The 24807-nt window shown below is 40.4% G+C and overlaps 1 protein-coding gene across 5 annotated transcripts in view; it reads right to left on the bottom strand.

The window, feature by feature from the left end:
• LOC122984593 (SPHK1 interactor, AKAP domain containing) overlaps positions 1–24807 on the bottom strand; it is a 129964-nt gene that overhangs the window by 12142 nt on the left and 93015 nt on the right. For 4 of the 5 annotated variants that reach the window (XM_044355150.1, XM_044355154.1, XM_044355151.1 and 1 more), the window contains 4 exons: positions 14278–14380; positions 12887–12997; positions 878–937; positions 348–488 (listed from right to left, as the gene is read on the bottom strand). In XM_044355150.1, the coding sequence (XP_044211085.1) occupies positions 348–488; positions 878–937; positions 12887–12997; positions 14278–14380 (415 nt within the window). Of the gene's footprint in view, positions 1–347; positions 489–877; positions 938–12886; positions 12998–14277; positions 14381–16693; positions 17046–24807 lie in introns of those variants that run through there. The other variant, XM_044355153.1, reaches the window with a different exon arrangement.

Below are 24807 nucleotides of genomic sequence, written 5' to 3'. Positions count from 1 at the left end.
ATCCCATGTGTGTTTGAAGTTATAATATTCTGAAATAAAAATATTCCAGTGTTTTGTACCTGCAAGTGTATTTCCTGTGCATGCTAATGTTGGTTTGCTGTCTAACACTTACTGCAGTTCCATGCTACAAAAGATGAGATGTTTTTTATTGGAGTGAATGGGGAAGAATTACTAGATAAAATGAATGCACTTCTGCGGATTTCTCCTTGCAAAAAAAGGTTCAAATGTAATCACAGAAAATTGCTGTACAAAAGAACAGCTTGCACTCTCTGCTTCGCTCTGCGGGCCAGTTAATTCAAAGGCTGAAAATACTTGCAAAGGATTTGGAGACATCACCACAAACTCACCTGAGAGGGGGAGTGTGGGTGTGTTTGGCAAGTGTCTGAGGCTTCTAGGCCGCCGAGCAGTAGGATCTCATTTTCTTTCGGCTGGTGGACATTCAGTAATTCAACAAGCTTTGGCAGGTCTGGAGACACTGAAGCCAATTTCTGCAAGAGACATGCCGAGCACAGAGACAATACTACGTGATAACAAAAAAGCCTTTCTTCAAGTGACTTCAAAACTGAACATGATGTGTTCTCTGTGCTACCGACGCAGAGACACATAATTATGAAATCCTTCCTGTGAGAAGTCTTGAACCATGCGGAATGATTATTGATCGCCCACTGCTGCTACTGCCAGCTGCAGAAGGCTGCAAAATCTGCATATTATCTAAACAAATCAACCCTCTAATTCTGGGTAATGAACTTTGAATCCATGGCAACTGAGCCAATGTTTATATGTGAAACACAATGAAGTTCCCGGGAGATGAAAAGTGGGTGGGAAAGAAAAGAGGAGCACTCATGGAGGGACGAGAGGAAGGAAAGAATGAGCTCACCTTGACGCTTTTGTCATCACGACAGTCCGTTTTCTGAGGGTCCAGATTCACAAAACAGATCTGAGAGAAAGACACAGAGAGATAGACAGAGCATCAGGGTGACAGTATGAACAGGAAGATTATGCCATGAAAGCTGAGCATGAGCAGAGTAAAAAGTGTCCCAGGAGTCAGATTTGAGAGTGCTGAACAGGTAAAGTTACTGCACTGCCTTTCCCAGCGCCACTTCTTTGTCACAAATCCTACAAACCAGACAGACTGATAGCTGTCCTCTATGTGACTCACCATTTAAAAACTACAGCAGCTGTCTGTTAAGTCTAAACAACCACTGTCCCTCATTGGCAGAGCCCCTTAAGAGAAGACTTTCTTGTCTCTCAGGGAACGAAAGCTCCAGGTGTAAACCAACAAGGACTTTCTTTCTGTCTCACTTTTCCTGTTTCCTCTTCCGCTGTCTCCACTCCTTCGCTCTCCCTCTGTCACACTCTTCCTTCTTCTCTTCTCATCTCACCTGCCTTTTCCTCTGGCTGCAGGTTTAATGGTCTATGATGCAGTCCTCGTGCCAGTGCTGGGAGTCTGGGACTGTTTGACGGCTGCTGTTTGATTCTACAGCACATAGCCTCTGATCTAAGTTGGCATAGCCGAGTTAGTCCTGTGTGGCTAAATGGATAAAGCATGGCTCCCAACAGCAGTGGAGGGGTGTCACTTCCCACTTGAACACCAATACTCAGCGTGTGTGTGCAAGGTACTGTGAAGTGCTACAGGAGAAGTGACATTTTTGTGTCTCAGTCACGAACACATACATTTCTATATATGTTTAATATCTAAATGCTACCATGCTTGTCATTACTAATCAAACCTAGTCGTAATGGGAGACACTGAGGCATTCTCCGTCTTTTCAATGCAAAACACGTGCATGTGGGATCCTGCCGTCTCTCTTTTACCTCTGTTATCACCATATCTGCTCTACCTGCTGCTATCTTCCCCCTTTTCTCTCCTCTGTAGACCTGCAAAAAATATATATAGTGTCAAATAATCACATCTCGACACACATCACTGTTTGAAATCATTTCCCTTGAACTACCTGAGGTGCACTTGATTTATCCTGCTAGGCTTCTAAACAGCCTCAGAGCTGGTGAGATAGCTTATAGTTTTTTATGACTTTCATCTTTTTGTATTCTGTTCCCAGGAAGCCATGTCGAGGTACAGGAACCGCAACAGATCCAGCATCAAGGTCTATGTATGTGCTTTACTATTTCGTCTTTTAATGTTATGTCTAGCTGTAGTCAGATTTGAAAGTGAAGCAAAAAAAGCAAAAAAAAAACCCACTGCTGCCATAAATGGGTCAATATACTCATGAGTTTATATTTCAAAATAAGGCTGTAATTTTGCTCTACTTTTCTGGGTTTTCTTCATCAAAGTAAAAGCTAAGATTAAGACAGCAAAAACTGTGCTGCAAAGCCAGATCAGATGAGCAAAAATGTCCTTCAGCTGAAGCAGTAATGTGGCACATTCAGAACAAGCCAATTTCCCCCTCACCTCCACTCTGCTATCCTCAAGTCACAATACACAATGACACAACACAATATTTTCCAAACTATCAAGTCTAATGTCATGAAAATTGCTGCTTGAAAATGGAGTCAGCCGAGTATAAAAAAAATGTGAATGAAGTCAGTCACAGTTGACAGTGACAGAATATTTGAAACGGTTTTCCGGTCTCACCCTGATCAAACCAAGTGTGTGTGTGTGTGTGTGTGTGTTTTCTCCTCTGCCCTTCATGGACTGTATGTGTCAACTATAACATTTAAATACCAAGAGGCTTGCTGTTTTGTTAATTTTCCCTCAAAATAACAGCAATCTACTCACTGAGGAGAACAAGCTGTTTGCTCATTTGCTTGTCTGTTGTTCGCATCAGGTTAGTGAGTGTGATGAGGACCTTTCTGTCAGAATAGCTGTTAAATGTCAACAAGATACACATATGAACTGAGGTTATTCTACACTGTTTACTGAAACCAAAGACAAAGGCCTGATGTTGCCTTATTCTGACCCTCATCGTTGAATAAAAAAATATGACCTTCAAATTCAGTTTTTCCTGTATCTGGATACAGATATATCCCCATGAGTTATGATTTAGTATTTAACACAATTTTCAATTCCTATCCAAACAATAACACATTAATGAGAGGTTTGGCACCCTTGCTCAAGAGCACCTCTGCACCATTCAGTCATACTGTTATTGGAAATCATCCCAGAAAAGCAGCGACGACACCTTCCCCTGCCTGCCAACACATCGCCTGCAGGTAACACACAGTTAGAGGAAAAAGGGAGGCGAGTGATCCACGACTTTGACCTTGAGAAGGGTGAAGCAATTTAACCCCATCAAACGGTGAGAGCCAAGAGGCAGTTGTTCTAAATTTGGGAAGGAGAGGACCATCTAGTCATCTCTTTGTCCGTGTGAAGACAAGCCCAGGGACACGCTCTGATTCTATCAGTTATTCGCAGACACACTGGACGACACACACACACACTTGCGCCAGTCTCTGGCTGACTGAAGGACTGACCACGTGAACATCAGCTGAGGTACATAAAGCAGGAGAGAGGGAGAAAGAAATACAGAGATAAGGGGGCTAAAATGATCCCATGGAAGCTGAGACACAGGGACTTAAAACAGTTCTCCAGATGAGAGAGGTAACAGTCTGTGTGATTTTTCCGGAGAAGAATCGAAACATCTGGGTTCAACCTTCTTGACATGAACATCTGTGTTTCCCCCATCTTGTGTCAAAAGTCTGGCTACAGCAGAGGTCAGGGAGTCTCTCCAAGCTTTCCCGCTTCACTAGACGCTCAGCTCATGTGAATTTACAGCTGTGCCAAACATCCACCCAGCCAACCAAAATGAAACTCAGGGGGTGAGTCTACCACCTGTGCTGATGGACCACCAAGACAAAACTGGACAGCAATGACCCTCAACAAGTCTGGAAGCAGCCTCACAGAAAACAGGCAGCAGTGGAGTTGAGCTTCCACCAAAATGTAAATTATTAAATCACTGTTTCTGAAAGGTGACACGACGGACATCTTCGGGGACTTCTACAGGGAAAAACATGTAGGTCACTTTTATTTGTGTTTTGTTAGCTACACAATGAAGTAATAATGTTACATGTTGCAAATTTGTCCTTTCGATGTAAGAGCTTGGAGAAAGAGATGCATCCTAAGCATGAAAGTTTACTCTTGACCTTGGAAATAGTACTGTAAGTTGGCAAAAACAAACCCAGATCAAGGTCCATTTAAAAGCTTTTTCCATGAAGACTGTGTGATATGGTTGAAAGATCCAAGCAAAGCTAGTAAGCTGAACTTGAGTTAAGATTGTTTTGTCAGAAATGATAACTTTTCACTTCTCTATTTTGAGATAGTAGGAATGCTGAAAAGTTGTCAACATATACTGTGCATAAAAAAAAGCATGTTAAATGAAAAATAATCCACCTTTATTACCTACAGGTACAACTTAATTATTCAGTTCTTCACTTTTCAGTGTTTCTGTTGTAATATTTCAGCATGCACTAACTGTCTGCTCATACGGCATTGTGTCTCATTTCTTGGTACAATCACCAAACTAAAAAGCACATATAATGCGATGTAATTATTGCTGGATTGCTCATCATCCTTAATAAAATCAGCTAATATTGCCACAGGAATGGACTTAATTCCCATTTTCAGGCTGTAGAACACTACAGACTTTGGATGAACTTGTAGAAAATTAGTTGGAAGTCAGTATCCAAACATATACTGCAGCTTCAGGAAATATAACACTTTTATGTTCAGTTGGAGGTACAGTGCCTGCGTGTGTGTCCGAGACAATAACAGTACACGCACACGCACACACACACACAGACACACAGGGTTCAATTGTACCATCTTATTTGTGCATAAAATCCCATTTGTCCTTGGACATACAAAACTGTCAGGCAGGCAGATTTCTTTCTCTCTACTACGCCTACAAATAGCGCTCATGTGGATATTAGCCACAGTTTCAATACAACATTATGTGCACAAACATGGTCAATGTACGAAACCATTACAAACATTTCAGTCTGCTTTGTCCATCAAAGCCTCATTCCTCCTCAGCAGCCCTCCCTCTCTGCTCACTACTCTGATCCTCCCACACACAGCTGCTGCTCTTAGTCCTTCTGTCTCCTTTTTTTCTTATACTGTGGCTCTTTTTTTGTTGTTGTTGCTCTTTTTCATCACTTGAAACACATAAGCATTTTTGTTATGATGAATATTTAGTCCTTCATATACTTGTTTTTGCGTGTGCAAGTGAAATAATAAATAAATAAATAATTAGTGAAATAATTACTGTCATTTTGTCTCGCTGTCATTATAAGAAATGAGAGTGGGACATGGTTGACTCTTCTTTCTTTTTTTTTTTAACCAGAGTTATTTATGGGTTTCTACAATCATATCTAAGTTCCTTTTTTATCCTGCATCAGTGCTATCATTGCCTTATGAATGTCCTAGATTTTCAAATCTGAGGCAAACTGCTATTCCCCATCTATGCACAGGTCTACTGTTGGAAAATAACCTTACTGCTGCCACAGACAAAGACTCACTCTATCTGGGGTCACTATACTAAACACAGCTCTTTGACTTATCTCAGTAGCTGGCACCTTTAAGTCTAATTCATTTTAAGTTTAACTTCCTTTAAGTGAAGTTTGGGGGAAAACAACATTAAAGCTCAGTGATTCTGCCATATTCATTTTATGATGCTACATACAGTACACAGTGCTGAGCAGACAGGCATGCTGATCTCACATACTGGTGACTATAATCAGCCTTTTTTGTGTGTTCATAAATTTAAGTGTGTGTAGATAAAATGCATGAAGCATATCAGGAAATACCGTTTGATGAACTTCCACATACTACACATGTTGTTTTTCAACTCTGACTGAGCTGCCTAGTACTGCTTGAAGTATGTTACCACTCGTAATGTAAGAAAGTGTGCTTAAATAAAGATGTGAAAACAGTGTGTACTTGATAAATGACTGTGCCTTTCAACTGCTGGAAAAAATAGCATATATGCAGCATTATGAGTAGTGAATATCAAGCACACACACACACACAATTAGTGTCTGGCTGTGATTTGCTCAGCTTGGAGCCCCAGGCTAAACAGAACATCAAGAAGCTGACGCTGTCCTGGTTCTCCCCACTCACAAGACGAATAGTATGGAAACGTTATGGAGAATGTAAAAGGACAGGGGGTGAATACTGAGGTGTCTCTGTGGAGTGTATACATCCCCCTGTGTGTCGGCAAATGTATACATTCACTAGAGGATCATACATTTATCAGTTGGAGAGCAAACATATTTCCTGAAGCTTTTTGAAGTCATTTTATGGAAACATGTTAATAGGTTCATACAAAGGATTAAACATCTTGAGAGAGGAAAAAAAAAAAAGAACAACTGTGATAAAAGTGGCTAACAGAAGGTTATGAGCCAACCCGGAGCGGTGGATGTTGAGCAGCTTCTGTGTCTCTGAAATGCATAAATTTGAATGTGTTGTTTTCACATTTGGAGAAGTGCTAGGATGTGTTTTCACAGTGTTTTTAATACTATGTGTAATAATGATCTTCACAGAAAAATCCATTTGAAATGAGCTCTCTGATGCACTGTGTGATCCATAAAGTTACACGTCTCCAAAACATCTCTGAGACTGTGTAAAGGGCTAAATCCCTGCAACATAGAACAACATACGTTTTCTCCTCACCTCACCTGTATTGTGTCCAGGCTATGATTAGCTAACAGTGCTCTATCAGTAGTTACCTAGGTCTACAGGCCATCAACAGCTAACCTGCACTCAAGGCTGAAATACCAACTCGCCAAAAAAAGAGCAACTGCTGTAAGGCCCCAGACCTTCAGGGCCCAAAATCACTTTAAAGTAATTTGAACTGCAAATTTGTTTGGTAATATGCATGACTGAAGCAATAAAAGTGAAATGGTGGACGAACTAGTGGCCAAGTGGTTCCTTTGGATGTCTTGTCACTCTCTCCCTTTGAGAGAGACTTTATGCTGAAGTTCTTTGAGGAAAAAGTCAAGAAGTTGTGATATATAGCACAACAAGCTAGTGCAGCTCTGTTAACAGAACTGTGTTCCAGCAAATGCACGGTGGCATCTGCCTTACAAGGAACTTCTCTCCTGAGGCTGAAAATGTGATTGCTGTTATTTGTCTTTGGAGATGTTTCTAAACAAATTGCAACTGCAGTCCTCCGGGCCAAGAAACATGTCACCCAGTTTTTGGACAACAATGGAGGTCTATGGCACAGAGGAATACTGTATATCAGACTGTGGATACACACACACAATACTTGTAAGCTGGATCAATTCATTATTAGTATTCATTATTACTCTCTACATGAGATTTGTTGACAATAAGAATAATGTAGAAAATCACCAGCCATATCCTTTAAGCATTAAGTCTCATTTTAGAGCACAACCCTGCATCTAAGACTGTAATTTGTCATGATGGCAGTCTGAGGTAAAAAAGCAAAAAGAAGGTTTTATAAGGAAAGAGAAGGTTTGTCTTCCTGCTGTGATCCTGCTGTAAGTCAGCACTCCTGCTGTGGCTGATGGCATATTTATTCTGTTCTCTCTCTCTCTTTCTCTCTGGGCTCGGGAAGGGACAGGTCAGGACACTACACACTACCCGAGTGTGTGAAGTGTTTGAATCTGGTGATGAATGGATCACTCTTCCTCAGATAATGCAGGTTCAAAGCAGGAAGACAGAAAGCTGAGAGGAGATGAATGGACAGTGTTGGGAAGGAATACTTCCAGGCTTATATGTACTTCCTTGAAAAACTTTGGTCAAAAAAAAAAAAAAAAAAAGATTTTCTGCATCTCAACATTGGCATGTATTCTTACAAAACAACAACTAGTTGTCACAAGTTTAATCAATCATATTGTTTGACTTTTGCTTTTCCTCATTTGATTTCTATTTTGTATGCAGGTTAGTTTTTCCTCTTGATAATGATGACTTACTTTTGTTGATCATAACGTCTTGTCTATTGCTATATTATTATTTCATTTTTTAACCTAAAACTTTGTCATTCTGTTTCAATAAAAGGAAACTCAACATGGAAATCAGATGCACAGATCAAAATGCCCCCCCCCTCGCCCCCGCCCCCGTTAAATCTCTCCGGGGTGTGATGGAATTCAGTGTGACTATCACAGCAACATGACACTTCTCTGTGACTTCATGCATTAAAACATGAGTGAGTGATCAAAGGTGACAACATGATTCAGCCAGAGGTGGTGATAGAGCAAAACGCAGAAAATCCTTTTTAAGCTTTAAAGCTTTTACCTTTTATTTAGCTCACAGATTTTGGCCTTCCACACTCATTTCTGTTCCTGAAAATGTAAACACTGATTTTTTTTTTTTTTTTTGCTTTTAAACAAACAATTCTTGAAAAACTCTAGTCTAATGAACTGATTTGGATCAAAGTTGATCAAAAATAGGTCTAAATTGAAGTTGAGTCACCTTTCAGTAAAATCTGAATATGCTCTATTCAACCCTATAATTACTGCGGCCCATTACATTTAAACAAGTCAAAAAAAAGAAAACAATAAAATCCCACTCTACATCACTCTCTGGTCTGTTCCTTTCATCAACACTGACAGAGTTTCAGACGTTTGTATGTGTCTCAGTGGCTACTCCTCTCTTTCTGTTTGGATCAGCATCTGTCACGTCACCCTCTGTCTTTCACTCTTCATCTCGTTTTCCACACTTAGCCTTCTCTCTGCCTCCCTGTACAGTTCAGGCCAGGACAGGAAAATTTATCTCTAACGCGATGTCATCAATCGTGAGCTCCCGTTTGATTGATTGGCTGTGTGAACCACGGAAAGCTGAACAGAGAATTGAGAGTCAGAAGAGAGCAATCTATCACGTCAAAGTCCGAGAGCGATGCTGCGGGAAGACGGGCTGCATCTGTTTGATGCTTGCATTAAAGTTCCCTCTGATTCATAGAAAACAGACACAAAGTAAAAGAAAACAAACAACCATTGTCTCACTTGAACAAAAAAAAGGATGATGCTCCTTCTGTTTTTTTACATTTCACAAAGGAAAAACAAAGATAAAACTGACCGTATAATCCCAAACTCAGGTAGGAGCTCAAGAGGCCGCCTGTTCTACAGAAACAAGACGGCACAAGCGATGTCTTTGTTTTCAAGTCGGCAGTCATCACAAATGGCATTGAGTAAAAAAAAAATGAGGAGGAAGACGAGTTATGATACATAAACCTATGACTTTGCAGAACTCAATCTAACTGTCAGTGGGACATGAAGTGACCGTTGGCCCTTCAAAAAATGACTAAACCTGCCAAAAAGGCTTCATTCTACTTGGACACCTGACCCTCAGTGATGGCAGAGGAGCATTTAGTGAGTCAGTCAGAGGAATATTGGGATCTGAAATTCAAGACCTTTGTTTCAACTCATGCACTGTGTGTGTCTTGTCCTAGATAATACAGCTGGTGTTTGGGGGTTTCAGAACCTTTCACTTGAGCACGTGACTGCTCACACCTACAGAGTGTGACACAAATGTATGAGAACGGGGCTCTTTGCTAAATTACTGCTATTTTTGTTACCTTGGTAAGATACTTGAAGCGTGGGGGAGGGGGAAAAGTCAAAACACTTTGTGTGGCACTGGTATTTATTTATTCTGCATAAAATGGGCCGGCTCCAGTCCATGAGAGACAAATTAAAAAGAAAAAATGTCAGAAATGTTTAATGGTGTGGTTTATTTACGACTTGAAACTTCTGTTATTTCAGTTTGTTGAGTTTAATCACCATTTCTTGATGTTGACTCCCTATTAAAGCATTAACTGCTATAATCTGAGACACTAGAAGAATCAGATGGCTGTATATTCAATTAATAGCTGTTTCAGCATCTCTCCATGGGAAGAATTTTTAAGAACTAGCCCTCTGTGAGATGGACCCCACTGCACTTGAAATTAAAGCTGGATCACTAAGTTCAGGCTCTGATCAGTGATGTGTGGGTCATGGCTCAGAGATAGTGCTGCTATACCAGTCCAGAGTCATACAGTCATTGCAGAAAAACATCAAAACGGCAAAGAGGGAAGCATATGAGATATTTTGCAGCTAAAGGTGAGAAAATTGATTTTACTCCTGAGGAGATGAAATTCAGACTTATTATTAAGCTGCCACTGAAGTGTGGCTGAATATGTTATTCTTATTGTGGAAATGTTATTAGAATGAACACATTATGTATTTCAGCAGCTTTCTTTAACAAGGCCCACCCACAGTACAGTAGGGACCTAAACTTGATACAGTGTTAAAATATTTATTATATAAGACAATTTTTGTTGTAAAATCAATTCACTTTGAGACTCAAAGAACCTGTCATTCCTCCCAATAAACAAGTTCCCCATAGCCACTAAAGCTGTGAATCCTGAATGCAACTCACACTTAACTTGCAATTTTAATTGAATGAGTGATCAAAGGTAACATCGTACCCAGAATTGGGTGAAAGAGAGGATAGAGCATGTGTTTGCTCTGCAGTTCAAAGCATTTCTCCTCTTTGCTTTCTGTCTTGATGCATTTTTTCTCTTAAGTCCTACATCCTTGCTCAAGCAATGTCCTTAGTAATCCAAACACATACTGTGTGTCCAGAAGAGTATCTGTTCTGACAGCGATCACCCTTCTTTAAATTTCTAACTTCATCTCTTATATTTTTAAACAAGAATCACAGGATGTGTCTTCGGTGTTGTGGCATTTGCTGGCTCTAGCCTTAAATGTTGCATATGTCCGACTATACAACTGTTACATGTAAAAAAATGGAAATGTAAAATGATACTGCAGCCCTGGATGGAGTTTTGGCAAATGGTGCAAATCGGTCTTCATAAAGTCAGAAAACACCATGATTAAAAGCTATATTTAGTAGCTTAATTGTTACAGAAATAAGTTTAGAATCAAATGCTCAGTATTTAGAATGATAAAATCTGATAACAGGATGTGAGAGAGTCTGCCTCCCCATGTCAGCTCAAATAACAATCATAATTTCATTATGTTTCAAGATTTGTATTTCTGATAAATCTATCCCAGCGTGCATTGAACAGAGGGCAAGGAGAGCTTGAAAATGGCTCATTAACAACCATTATCACAGTATGTAACGGGACAGATTCTTAGAAGCTGTGTTTTAAACTGTGCTTTTCATTACAGTGTAAGATTTCTATAGTCTCTATAAACTATGTTGTTTCAGCAGGACAATACAGATGTTTGGTTCAGTAAATGTACATAGATCCCAGTCATGTTGATCCAAACTCACGTGGGCTTTCTCACTAAAAATCAGTTGATTGTAATGATACACAGATAACATTTATGTACAGGTTGTTTGTCATATTGACTCTATGTCTGAGTGTGCTGCTGATTGCTGATACTCATCTAAGAGATAATAATCATGTTTATGAATTGAATAGAGATGAGATTGATCATTACAGTGATTAAAACACTGTAAAATACAGTATTACAGTCAGAGTAGGAAATGTTTAGATGTAATGTTATCATGTTGGGAGGAAGTGCTGCCAGACTCACACACTGCAGGTTGATGTGTGTGCATGACTGTATTCAACACATTCACAATGGAAAATATGATTAAAATGACTTCACTAGGACTGTGACTCTGTGAAGCTGTGCACTACGTGAAGTCGCGTTGACATGTCTAGACTGATACCATCATGCTGAGTGTTCTGAAAGTAGAAAGTAAAGGGCTTTAGTCCAGCAAGAGTGCAGTTCTTCTAATCCCAGTAGGGCTTTTGATCATTTTCTCAGTTAATTAATTACTTGTTCCGTCTAAAAAATGTCAGAAAGCTGTGAAAAATGTTGATTCCCAAAGCCCAAGATGCAAAAATGTCTTGTTCTGTCCTGACCAACAGTCCACAACCCAAAGATATTCAGTTTACTATCATAAACAACTAACGAAACCAGAAAATGTTCATATTTGAGAAGTTGGAACAAGAGAATTTAAGCATTTTTTCTTGAAAAATGACTCAATTATCAAAATAATTGGCAATCAATTTTCTTGTTTGACTGACTAATCATTGAAGCGCTAAATCTAAGGTGAGAGGCAAACTGCTGATGTCCTTGTGTTTGTGTTGCAACAGAGATGACTGCTCTCTGATAGCTCTATTCAGTCACTGACTGTGATAAAATAAACGCAACAGATATGAATTTACTCTACAAAAGCCTCCTCCTGCAATAATTGGATTAGTAAGGACCTGCTGAGGCTAAACTGAGCTTTTAACAATCTTACAGCAGAATTAGATTATGTCGTTTATAACATCTATTAAAAGAAACTCTCCTGGTATATTTGAAGCAGTTAACTGCTTATGAGAAATTATGCTGCATTCATTGATGCCAGAATTTGTTTTCATTTGCGAGAAAACACAAACCCAACCGTCCTTTTCATTAGGAGAACTAGCAAAACGATGCAGAATGTGGCATCATCACTGGCTGACAACACCAACAGGAACATTATTTGTGGATTTTCATGAATGAATTAATAATAATTGTTTAAGGTGATTTGTCCCTTCTATCAAAAAGCACATCAAACCTATGAGCAAGGCACTTGTCTTAAAACTGCACTATTCAGTAATGTTACTACAGCCGTTGCATCAAAGTTACATCCCTCTTCTCAACAAAGGAAGTGACACATCAGACCTTATGAGCAAAAACCCTTAAATAAATAGCAGCATGGGAACACGATCAACCTTCTGCGAAAACATTTTCTCACCAAGTCCTTGCCCACGAGCCACCCAGAGGAAGCAGATTGACGGGAGCGCAGTTTTTAGATGTCACTCACGTCATTTGTGCCTTAAAATTCAGACTGTTACCTCGCTGTTGTTCGAGGCGACATACACGCCCCCTGCAGCTTTAAGGCTACACACTAGAGATGGGTTGGCCCATCTTTGTTGCCAAAAGGGTACGTGTGTTTCATCAGCCACGGTATGCTACTCACCATGGTGCAGGTGCCCTCTGCGTCGTCGTCCAGCAGGCCCAGTCTGCACAGAGCCTTCTCATTCCTCAGCCAGTACTCCGACGAATCCAGCACACTGTTACTGCACAGCACCTGCGACACATAGATAAACCCCGCTCAGGTACACGTAGCATCATATGACTTCACACATGCGCTCACACCTTCTGAGTCACCCTTTCACTTTCATCTGCCAGTCCCTGTGTGTCCTCCCCCCTCCTCTGGTTGATGAGATCAATTGACCTTTCTCCAGGACCTTTATTTCAGGATAAGTGTCCACGCCACAGAATCAATAATCTGTCAGCTAACCAGACATCGCACATTATATATACGACAGCTATCGTCTTCTCTCAGGAGGGACATTTTAATGAAGCCTTTGAACCTGCAGCCGTGCAGCTGCCTTTGACAAGACTATTGACTTTCCTCTTTAATAACCACCTAATTACAACGCCAATTTATTTACAAGGATGAAAATAATGTTTCTCTTGATGTTAATCACAGTCCTGAGTTTGACCGTATGGAATATTTTTATTTATTTATTTGAAAGAAGACTGTTTGCAATGATAAAAAACTACCACTAACATATGGCAGATAACAGATTAAAATCACATGCTATAAATAAACCATTCTTATTCATTTAGTTTAACATGTGACAGATATTACGTACACGTTGTTCATTATCATTGTGTATTTATAGTGACATCGTGCCCCCTTATGCTTGTGCCCTCAGGAATAGACCATCTGTGCAGGCCCTCAGCCAGGTAAAGGTGACGTAGACTCAGCTGATGTCATGGAGAGTGATCATATCAAAGGCTGTTGGCACAGGTCAGCGGAACTGGAGGCCAAATTATAAGAAAGACATCACCTTGAGTGGAAATCAGTTAAGATGATGAGTGGTAGGCTAATTAGGAACACACACCAGCGAGTCCTCCTGCACACCCACACACTCATACACATACAGTAAGGCGCACACACAAATAGAACCACACACACACTTTGAAAGGAAATTCAATCTAGCCTTCACCTCAGCCCACTGATCTGTACTATTTCCCCTCCTGTCTCTCTGGCACTGGGAGATGATAAATCTACTGGGCTGACCCGAGGGCCTGGCTGTTCCTCTTATTACACAACCCCTGGGTGTCACAGGCACCCTAGAGGAGGAAATGAAAATCTCTTCACTGCTGGAAACACACAGATAAACTGTCAGAGGAGGCAGATATGACAGACAGGTGTACAGGCACATGAGCAGAGAAAAAGACAAAAAAAAAAAAGAGAAGTGGCCATGTAGTAGACGAACAGATGGAGGGACACACAGTGGAGTATTTCCCTCCATCCCGACACAAACACACAGACACAACACACAGTTTGGTTTTTACCTTCTTACAGGCGCTGATGGACGAGGCCACGGTGCTCTCTGTGCTGCCTCCCTCCACCTCGGCGGACTCTGAGCCTTCAAACATGGCAGACGACTGGAAGTTACTGCAAGGCAAAAGGGCACGGAGTTGACTTTGTCAGAGCAGATTCTCATCAAGCACTCAACACCTCACTTCTAAAAAGTCCAGGATCAGTGAGGACGGTTTATCTCCACTCTGGCTGGAGCAGCCCATTGCCTGTCACATTTGTTCATACTGTACAGCAGTGGCACTCCTCCAATGAATTAACCAGACAGCTATAGTCGGTAGAAGAATAATTTCAATATCCTGAGCTGAATGCTTAATTCAGAAAATGTACCAGTTCATGGCCAACCAAGATGAGATCTCCCATCATTTATTGAGGAGTGCAACTTTTTGTCACATTGTTATTTATGAGAAAACATTGTAGCATCTGCTAAAAAGTTTCTTTAGGGAAGTCTGTGATGTTTTCTTTCTGCATGAACTGCATAAAGCTTTCCCTGGCATGAAGGCAATGCCAGCTTTTTGCAGTCTGTTCAAGAGAACATGCAGCCGGTATCCAATTTAGCCATTTCTGTCGAGAATCTGACAGTACATGCGTCAAAGCATCATGACCACTTTGCCAGTCTTATAATCTGACAAGTTTCACAGTAAGAGCGACGGAATGTTTTAGCAGGACAAACAGGGAAACACATTCATTTGTGCATTTGACATAATTATTCAACAAAATGACACAAACTGTAGTGATGGGAGTGTCTATCAGAGTACGCTGAGCCCAAAACAACATTGGAAACTCAAAAAAAATCCCAAGAAGGCGTCATTATCCCCTGTGCATGCTTTCACTGAGATAAGCCAAGTCGAGAGCTTATCTGGAATAGCATTAATGAGGATCAATTTGGAAAATAAAGAGGCTGGGGATGCATATTCAAATAGAAGCAGCTGATTTTTTTCTGTAATCCACATATTTCAAAGCAAATTAAAAGCACTCCATTTTGAAAGCCCTGAGGGATCACACAACTGTGTCTATTTGCAGTAAATGAACATGCCTGATGTAAATAAATGTGTCACAGGAAAAGTGAGTTGGCTGTGAATGGCCGGACACACTGAAAAAAAAAAAACATGTACTGGAGTTAAGTGGTTATGATGCGCTTTAAATAGGCTGCTGTACCTGCAAGGCATTCAACATAACACCAATACAACACACACACACACACACACATAAACACACACACACAAACACACACACACACACACACAGAGACAGACACACACACACAGACGGAGGCAATGATTCTGCGGTGAAGATGTTGGATGCAGAAAATTGGACGCGAGCGACACTGTAAAGTAATGTACGTGAAAACGTTGAAGGAAAACTCATAGACATGTCTGTGGTGGTCACGTAAATGTTAAGTAATTTTGGTAGAAAACTGAAGAAGGCCGACGGGATAGATTTGTCACGCACGACCTCCTTTCTAATCTTTGCGCTTAACGACCTTTCCATCACGACACGGTGATGATTGACAGGTTGGTGCGCTCTCGCGCTCCCGGGGCCCCCTGGTACCCAGCGGGCATCAACCTGATGTGAGGACACAATTAACCCCTGAAATGTCTGCTTTTCAAGGACAGCCCCCTGCTTTAATTCACTGTGAAAAATGTGCTTGAGGATTGATGCCAGACTTCAGAGACCAGCAGGTAACTTTTGGTGAGAGCTTTGGAAAACGTTCAAACTGACAAAATAGTCAGAGTGGCAAGTTCAGATCCTCAAGACTGCACTAGCCTTTACTTTTGGCTCAATTTGTAATATTTATCCCGGAGAAAATAGGACTAGAGCTTATTAAGAAGCAGATTGAAGCGTGAAAACTGAACATTTCTGTTTGAAACGTTACTGCTGTCCACTTTTCTTCACACCACACATTTATCAGTCAGGCCATGCAGGCTGAAACCTCTTGTTTACCACAAACACTGGCAGTCTCATGTGGAAACGGCTTTATTGCAACACTGCATGGATGTTGGTGCGCTTTTTCAGCCCTAAACACAAACTGGCACACTTTTGCACAGACGAAAACTGGCAAATATCACCCTGCTTTGATTCAATATGACATAAAAGGCATGATGCATTGGCATTTCACACTCACTTAATTCCAGTCCCCCTGTAAATACAATACTATATTTTAAAAGGGCGCCTCAAACATCACACACATGTGGTAGAAATGTAGGGAAATATTACAGTGGCACCACATAGATACAACAAAAACACTATAAAGTAAATGCACTCACTACTGAATATCACAGACACAATGTAAATGCTTATAGACTGAGAATTTATGTTAATTTGGTTTGAGAGTATGCGCCTATGTTCATCGACATTTTCTTTAAAATCCCGGGATAAACAGTCTCTTACCTCGGCGTTTTCAGAAGGCACTTTGCGCCTGCCATTCTATCAAAAAAACACCCCAAACTGTCCTCAACCGGTGTGATTATTTCCTCTGTGGGGACAGGGGGACAGGGAAAGGTAGCCTACAGCGGAGTGCCTCGACGCGTAATTGTCCCCAGGACACACTCCGGTCCAGATGCGCATCCCCGACCGAGCACTGAAGGAATCCCAGACTGCTTCACTGTGACTGGAGGAGGACTGTGATGAACTGAGTCCCGAGGTATCCACAGCAGCAGCAGCAGCAGCAGCAGCAGCAGCAGCAGTAAACCACTGCCTGTGCGTCTGTCCGCCAAGTGCCGAGTGCAGGCGCAGCGCAGGATCCCCGCATGGATCAAACGTAATGAGCTGCACGACACAGCCAAGGGCATGGATATGGAGAGTGCGCGCGCATGGTGACGCACACGCTTGTGTACAATCAGAGGCAAGCGCACACATACGTAGTTTTTTTGCAACCGTTATGTGAACCCCTATTTGTCAAGATATATTAAAGGCTAATGAATTTATTGAAGACTGACAGAGAACGTATTTAGACCGATGTAAAGTATCCTATAATAACAGCAAAGACAACAGCAGTGGTTAAGTAGATAAATAGTAAATAAAAATCTCCATCACAACTGATTGTTTGAAATGTGTTTATGGATTTGTACATATGTAGAAATCTGGGCTTTGATTGGCTGCTGGTACCAGGAATTCCTGTCTCTACCTGCAAATCTCAGCTCTTGCTAACTTTCAGTTGTATGTGAATTTCACTTTCATTGTTCCCTCTGTTGTTCAGACAGGTGCTCCACCTCTTTGTTACAACACAGGGTCAGTGCAACAGTCTTTATAGTTCACCTGCCTTTTGCTCGTTTGACCTCAACAAGCACACACAAACAGACTTCCACAAACACATTTGAAGTGCTTTTTACTTTCAGAAATGAAAAAAAGGAGCTGCCCACTATCACTGTATGTATGACCAAGCTATAATAGGGATAAACTTAGACTCCATCACTGAGCAGCCTGAATGGAAATATCAAGGTCTGCTGTGCATCGTCTCAGGAATAATAACAGTGGATCTGAATAGTCATTCCTTTTATCATGTGATTACTGCCTCTGGATTACATATTTAAAATGATTTATAGCAGACAGACATTTTGTTTTTCACATGTTGTTTACAGACATCTGATTTTTGAAGCCAGTGATACTGATATCAGATAAAGATATGTCAGCTAGTATTCTTTTTTTCAACATGACCACATAACATAAACCAACATTTTAAAATTAGAATATCTTACGTTTTTCTTACTAAAGGAATAGTTTGACATTTTGAGAAATGCACTGGCTGCTCTGACTGAGAGACAACCTAAATGTATGCTTGCTATATCCACCTGGCTGCAAGGGTGCACGAAGGTCCACATGATGTCAATTTTGTCATCTGAACATGTCCAAAAATATGTGACCACACTGATTATAAGCATGGCGACTTGGGACTGTGCTACTGTAGAAAAGCAAAATGAATGCTTGTTTTGAAGAGAAGTTGATGCTTCTCATATCACGCACCAGTATCCCCATCCTTTGTCCTATTCTTGTGAACACATCACACACACCATTTTCTTTTTTTACTTCTCCTTGTTATTAAGCCAAATGCAACAAACAAAGGAACCCTTCTTCTTGCTGTCATGAGGTGCCCATCTTGTTTTCTAGTGTGCATTTTTAGAATGTGTTTATTTACCAAACGAAGACCCCTGATTGTGGTATGTATTAAAGTGGTAGAGCCTTTAGATTAAAAGACTGATACAGTACTGCTCTCATATCTGTATGGTTAATATGAAGCTACAGCAAGAAGTCAGTTAGCCATTGATGGCATCAACAATGACAAAGTTGCATGCAGACACGGTGTATGTTGAGTGCAGGTGTGGCCCACAGACAGAACAGGGACTTCCACTTACATTTAAGTATTAGCACTTGAAGAATGAATAATATCACCACATCTAAAAAAAAAAAAGACATTTTTGTTTTGATATATAAAGAAATTGTTTTCATCTCACTGGCACCACGCTGAGCTCTAATGAACTTGTGTAAAATATAAGAAAAAACAAAACAAAACTAAAATAGACACACACATCATACATCCCAGATTCCTGACTGAGACAGTCCTCATCTCCATCACCTTAAGCAGTAAGTGAGCCTGTAGAGAGTAATATCTATGCTCTCTGTCTCTGATGGTTAAGGTATAATTTCCCTCCTTGGTCCATTAGGGAGGCCACTGAAAAATCAGAAGGGGGTAAAAGGAGCCGTGACCTTCAGTTCTCTATTATCCCGCTGAGACAGTGACTGAAAGAAAAAAGTAGTAGGTGGAGAATGGAGAAAATGGTGGATATTCAAGGGGAAAGAGTAGTGAGAAAGCAGGGGTCCTGATGAGATGTATGTGTGTGTGTGTGTGTGTGTGTGTGTGAGCGAGAGAGAGAGAGAGAGAGAGAGAGTGAGAGAGAGAGTGAGAGAGAAAGAGAGAAAGAGAATGGTTTTTTAGATGAGTACAGGGCGAAAGTGTACGTCTACACTCTGCTGAAGGGATCATTTCTGCCAAAAAGAATGCTTATTTTCTGCATGCCCTCTACCTCAAAGAAGATTGTTGCATACTGTTATCAGCTACTGTGTGATTTTTCTCCCTCTAGATTAGAGGCCATTTGCTTTTATTCCACTGCTTACAATATCAAAAACCCATATTCTGTGATGGCAAACCTGCAGGGAACACACATGTTTACAAAACAGTTTCTAGGCCTCACTTATGCATTTAGACGAAATACATGTACATACAGAAACATATAGACTGGAGAATTCTGAGAGTAGCTACAGTATATCAGTAATCATATTACATGACAACTCAGCCAGTTTCACCCAAATCTCTCATTACAATTTGTTCATAAACAGATTCAGATATAAATAGCAGGAGTCGTGCATTACCCAGCACTTCTCACCAACTGTTAATGCCCTCTGTGGTTATGTGCTGTACCACCTAATTTCATGCCTCTCAGTTGAGGAAAAGAGTTTTTCCAACAGAATATTTCCTATAAAATGATTATAATGAGGTGCTAAGAAAGCAAAATATATCTTCTAACATTAACCTAATGAACCTAATAATAAAACAAAATACCTGCTTTAACATTTTTAAAAACTCAAGAAAAAAAGAGGAAAAATAACTTTAAATTCACCAGATTTCTTGTATAAAGTGCAAGCAAGAAATGCAGTTTGTAACACAATGAATGATTGATGGATGCTGTATCTCAGAGACATGGAGCGTATGTGTGGATACTGTATGCACATCTACCTACAGTATGTTTGCCAGGCTGATGGAATATTTATAATACATTGAAACACAAAAACACATAAAAACATCTTGCAATATGTATGGAAAAGTAATGTGTTTTGATTACTACAGGCACTTAAGAAAATTATGTACTTTATGCATACTGGGTATGATGGATGTGTCTTTCTTTTATTTAAAAAAAGACAAGACAAGACGTTGTCATTATATTTCAGATGCAAGAAAAGTACATCTAAAAGTAATCAGACATTAGTTAAAAAGGAAGAAATATGAAGTATGAAGCTGGAGAGTATTTTGGTTTTGCCAAGACAAAAACTCCCACATGGTCTCTCAGATTTTGCTGTTTGGCGGTGTGCATGATTGACCTTAAAAAGGTGACCCAAATACAATATCACCACAATCCCCTCTATAACCTGCATCGTCTAAATATAGAAGCAGGATCAGAGTTAAGAGCATGTGCATAAGCAGCATCAATATAAAGCCAGAGGTTTTTATGAGAAGTTGTGTTGAATGTGTTACACTGTTCAACAGATTCGCACCACAACCAATAAACTGTAATAACCAAGATACTGAATGTCAATTGGCTGTATGGTGACAGTGTAGAATAATATGGAAAATAAACAGGTATTTCTGGGTGTAAAAGCATTACATAGGATTGTGTTTAGATTTTTTATAATATGAGCTAGACACTTCATACACCACCTCATTAATGTCGGTATATAGATGTAAAACTAGTACTAGTTCTTAACTACAGTAGTACATATCAGTCTGCACATACAGTATCCGACTGGGCTAAATTGATTGTTTTTGTTTCCTGACTTTAATCTTGTAACAAAAGCTGAGCTCACAAAATCACAATTCAAAGAGCTTTGAATAGTCATTGCTATTCATATGTAATTATTTGGTACTGAGACCTGACCACTCATGACTTCTTTTGTGCATGTGTTTTCAGAATAAACCCAGACTTACTTCATAAGTGCAATACAATAAGTCCTCCAAATAATGTGAGTCAGAGGAGACTGCTTCTGACAATTTTTCAAGAGACCAACGCCCCCTCTACGCAGCGATTGGCCTGGTATGCTGAGGTGTGAAAGTAAGTAGGCTTTTAACTTCTCTCTAGAGCTCTCTTTTGTCATCCTTCACACAATAAATATGGTTACATTAGTGTGTATATCCGAGTGAAACATCACAAATGTCTCCAAGAAGAGACTGTCTGACCATGTATGTCGTTATCCTCATTTGTACGATTCATTGTGTCTCTTCACTCTCTACGATGGCAGACTTTTAGCCCCATCTTCTAGTGGTTGGACAGCAGGTCATACAAACTATACAATGTCATATAACTATACAAACTACCACCTAAATCACACAGAGTTTAAATCACTGGAACCATTTACACTTGGTATGAGATCTGTATCTGGATACAAAATCTTGATGTGATCCACAGGCATTTGCATTTACACCAATTCATAAGTGTTTATGTTATCTTCATTCTGCCAACGTTGTGATCGGTTCTCAATAAATATTGAAATTAGTTGACCAGGGTTGGTGGATTTGTCATCAAACATGGTCTGTCCCAAGTCAAAGCAAGCAATGCCATGGACAGGCGTCATTATTTTTTAAATCACTATTGCTACTAATTGTAGCTTTTGCCAGACTTGCTTAATCTAGCAGGAACAGGCAGAGTTAGGTGACCTTTCAACTTGCTGGGCGGATTTTTTTTTCTTAAAAATGTGATTACGCTGTATTGACTGCATTTACGCTTAGCAGAGATCTGATTACAATTCGAGCCAGAAAACCTCCAGATGTGATCCAGCTGATATGATCACATTCTGTTCTGAGTGCATTTACACCTCACATGCAGGTGTAAATGGGGTGACTATGTGATGTCACCACTGACAGACCAACAGACAGCCCACAAAGGAGTTCTCCCCATACATGTGACTTCTTCTTGCCTTTGTCTTCCGCTGGAAAGTAAAAGTCTCCTGACAGCTCTGTGTGACATTCATGCATTCAGCTCTCAGGCTCAGCATGCAGAGTGCTGATGGTTCTGGAGATTTCAACATGAAATCATTGCAGCAAAAGATCGCAGTGCTTCAAATTGGTTTGGAGCAGTTTTTAGCAGTCGCATAGCAACAGCGAGTCAGTTTTTGTGTTTTTTCATAGCAGCCGACAGACGGATAATAACCACTAACAGCGAACTATGAAGAAATACAACACAAACTGTTGCACAGTTGGTTATATGAAGCAGTAAAGATGTTATAGAAATCCCAACACCACCAGGAATCTGACAGCTACATTCTAAATATGATGCTCTTTTATCCTCTCGCTACTCCCTCAGTGTCTCCCCTCTTTGAGTTCTTCACACCACTTCCTCTTACTTTCTTCTTCCTCCTGATCTCCTCTTCGTCCTCCTTCTATTCTCTTGCCTCTTTTCTGCCTCCTCTTTCTTCCTCTTCTTTTCCCCCCCATCTCTCTTGCCCTCCACACATCTTAATCCAAAGGCTTTTTAAAGGAGGGAACTAATCCATTGCACACTTTCTTAAAATAAAAGATGGAGGGACAACTAAAGTGGAGATGAAAGTGCAGACTGTGCTCATCAGAGGAGAGGAGACATCTGAGGGAGCTGGGAGTAAAAACCAAATGAAGGGAGAATCAGCTGGAGTACAGAATGACTGTCAAAATCTCGTCACAATGGAGCTATTTTTAATTTAGTTACTGACTACAAAATAGAAACACATCACGTGAGAGGAGAAAAGTGAGGGAGAGGAGAGGATATGGTGATGAATCTGAGCGGTTGTGACGTGAAAAGATATTTATAGAAAATCAAGAGTGCAAAGGGTTCAACCTTACACTTAGTGGGGCCTGTGAGTTCAGTGAAGGTTTGGTCAATAAATAAGTAAACAGGTCTTGTGAAAATGAAAATGAGTCAGGAAGCTTGGAACGCAGTATGTAATACTACCTGCAGATCATGTGTTGAGTTCATGTACCTCTGTTCTGATGTCTGGATTACCGCAGTTCAGATACAGTAGTCGTTTCAGAAAAAAAAATGAAAGAAAAGATATGATTAAATGCACTGTCAAACTCAGACATTATCTATTTATTTTGTCAATAGCACAGTGAGACAGTTCTTGATGTCAGATGATGCAGCTTGTGCCACCAATAAACTCTGAAACCAGCTCAACTAAGGTCAAATTTGGCAAACAGATATACAAAAGTTACTGCCAGAAGTCTGGAAAGTGTTATGTGTGTGGAAAAAACCAACAGAGTATTATATCAGAGGATGGTGGAGACAATCCTGTCTTCTGGCTGGTATTAAGTGCAGGCATCAACAGGCTTGATATTAAACTACAATTTGCTTCAGTTAGAAAATGTGGAGAGGGAAAGACCAGGGATCAACCCACTCCGATTTATATACTGTAAGAACTCTAATAAGGAACATTTTAACACCATTTAAACTGAAGCCTTAATGATCAGGAAAACAGATGCTGAGGGCTTTAGTCTAGAGGAGATACAAGATTTCAGACGTATGTAGGGAAACTGGACTCTGCATGGCGATGAAGATCATTCACCTTCTGCATCTCCCACACTTACAGTAAAGGTGGACGAGGATGAAGAGGAAATGTTTTAATCTGCGTGTCAGACGATCCATGTCTGTTTGGCATAGGATGTGTTGGCAGTGGTGTTGCAATCTGACACCCAAACAGACTTCTGGTTTGCTAAAAGAAAAATGGAAAAGTGTGAAAACATTTTCTCTCTATTTATCTCTCAACTCTGGGATGGAAATTGTAGTTAGTTTGGATCTCTGCCACAACCCTCTTCTATCCGACGGTCAAACATGAGGGGTGCTTCAACAGACCAAATCAGATCCTCTGTCCTTTTGTAAGATGTCTTTGAATGCCATCCCAATGTTTCAGATATGTAGACCAAACTGCCCTGAACCATCCAACATCAACAGCAAGTAGTCCCAATGTAAAATCAGTCAGTCAGTTTAAAAGCAGCTGTTTTTTTTTTTTTTTTTTTCTCAATAGGGCAGTCATAGCTGTAATGACTGGCTACTATCACCAGTTACATATTACCAAGAACAGACGCATCATAACCCTATGGGGGTCTATGGGTCATGGGTCAGGAAACTGACCGTGGATCAATTCTAGCTATCCAAACCAAGTCAGGATACCATCTAGTCTGTAGCAGTCTCAATGCCAGACATTATTTTAGCAAAGTAAAACACTGTTCTCCTGTAAAAACAAACTGGATGCAAACAAATGAAGTTCAAGCATTTTAGAAACACATACGCAACTACTGGACAGTGCAAGGTAGCTGTGAACAGGAAACGCAGTGTTTACTCGTTGACAGTCAGTTCTTGGAAGCAATTAGAGGTAATGGCCTTGTTAATCAGTGTAATCACAGCCCCCATTCACCTCAGTCATTCTAGATTCATTTTTGTTTAACCTTTGCATCTATCTTCCTCTCCACATGTGCTCTCATCCTAATGGAAACTTATGATTACGGGACCTGATCGTTAAAATCGTATGGAAAGGTTAATGAAGGACGGAGTCATCGATTTTGTCTCACTCACGGTCGTGGTGACACCACAGATTATTAGAGCGCTGGCTCTCTTTTCAGTATACATATGTAACGATGACAAAATAAATGGAAGTACAGTATGCAAAGGTTTGTTCATCATTCACCTTATTCATGGCATTTTTTGGATAAAACTCACTCTTTCCATCATTAGTGCTATAGAGACGGCTTCTGCAAACCTGCTGTCTCTGTA

The sequence above is a fragment of the Thunnus albacares genome, chromosome 6, assembly GCF_914725855.1.
Source record: "Thunnus albacares chromosome 6, fThuAlb1.1, whole genome shotgun sequence".
Taxonomy (NCBI): domain Eukaryota; kingdom Metazoa; phylum Chordata; class Actinopteri; order Scombriformes; family Scombridae; genus Thunnus; species Thunnus albacares.
This window is presented reverse-complemented; position numbering and strand designations above follow the sequence as displayed.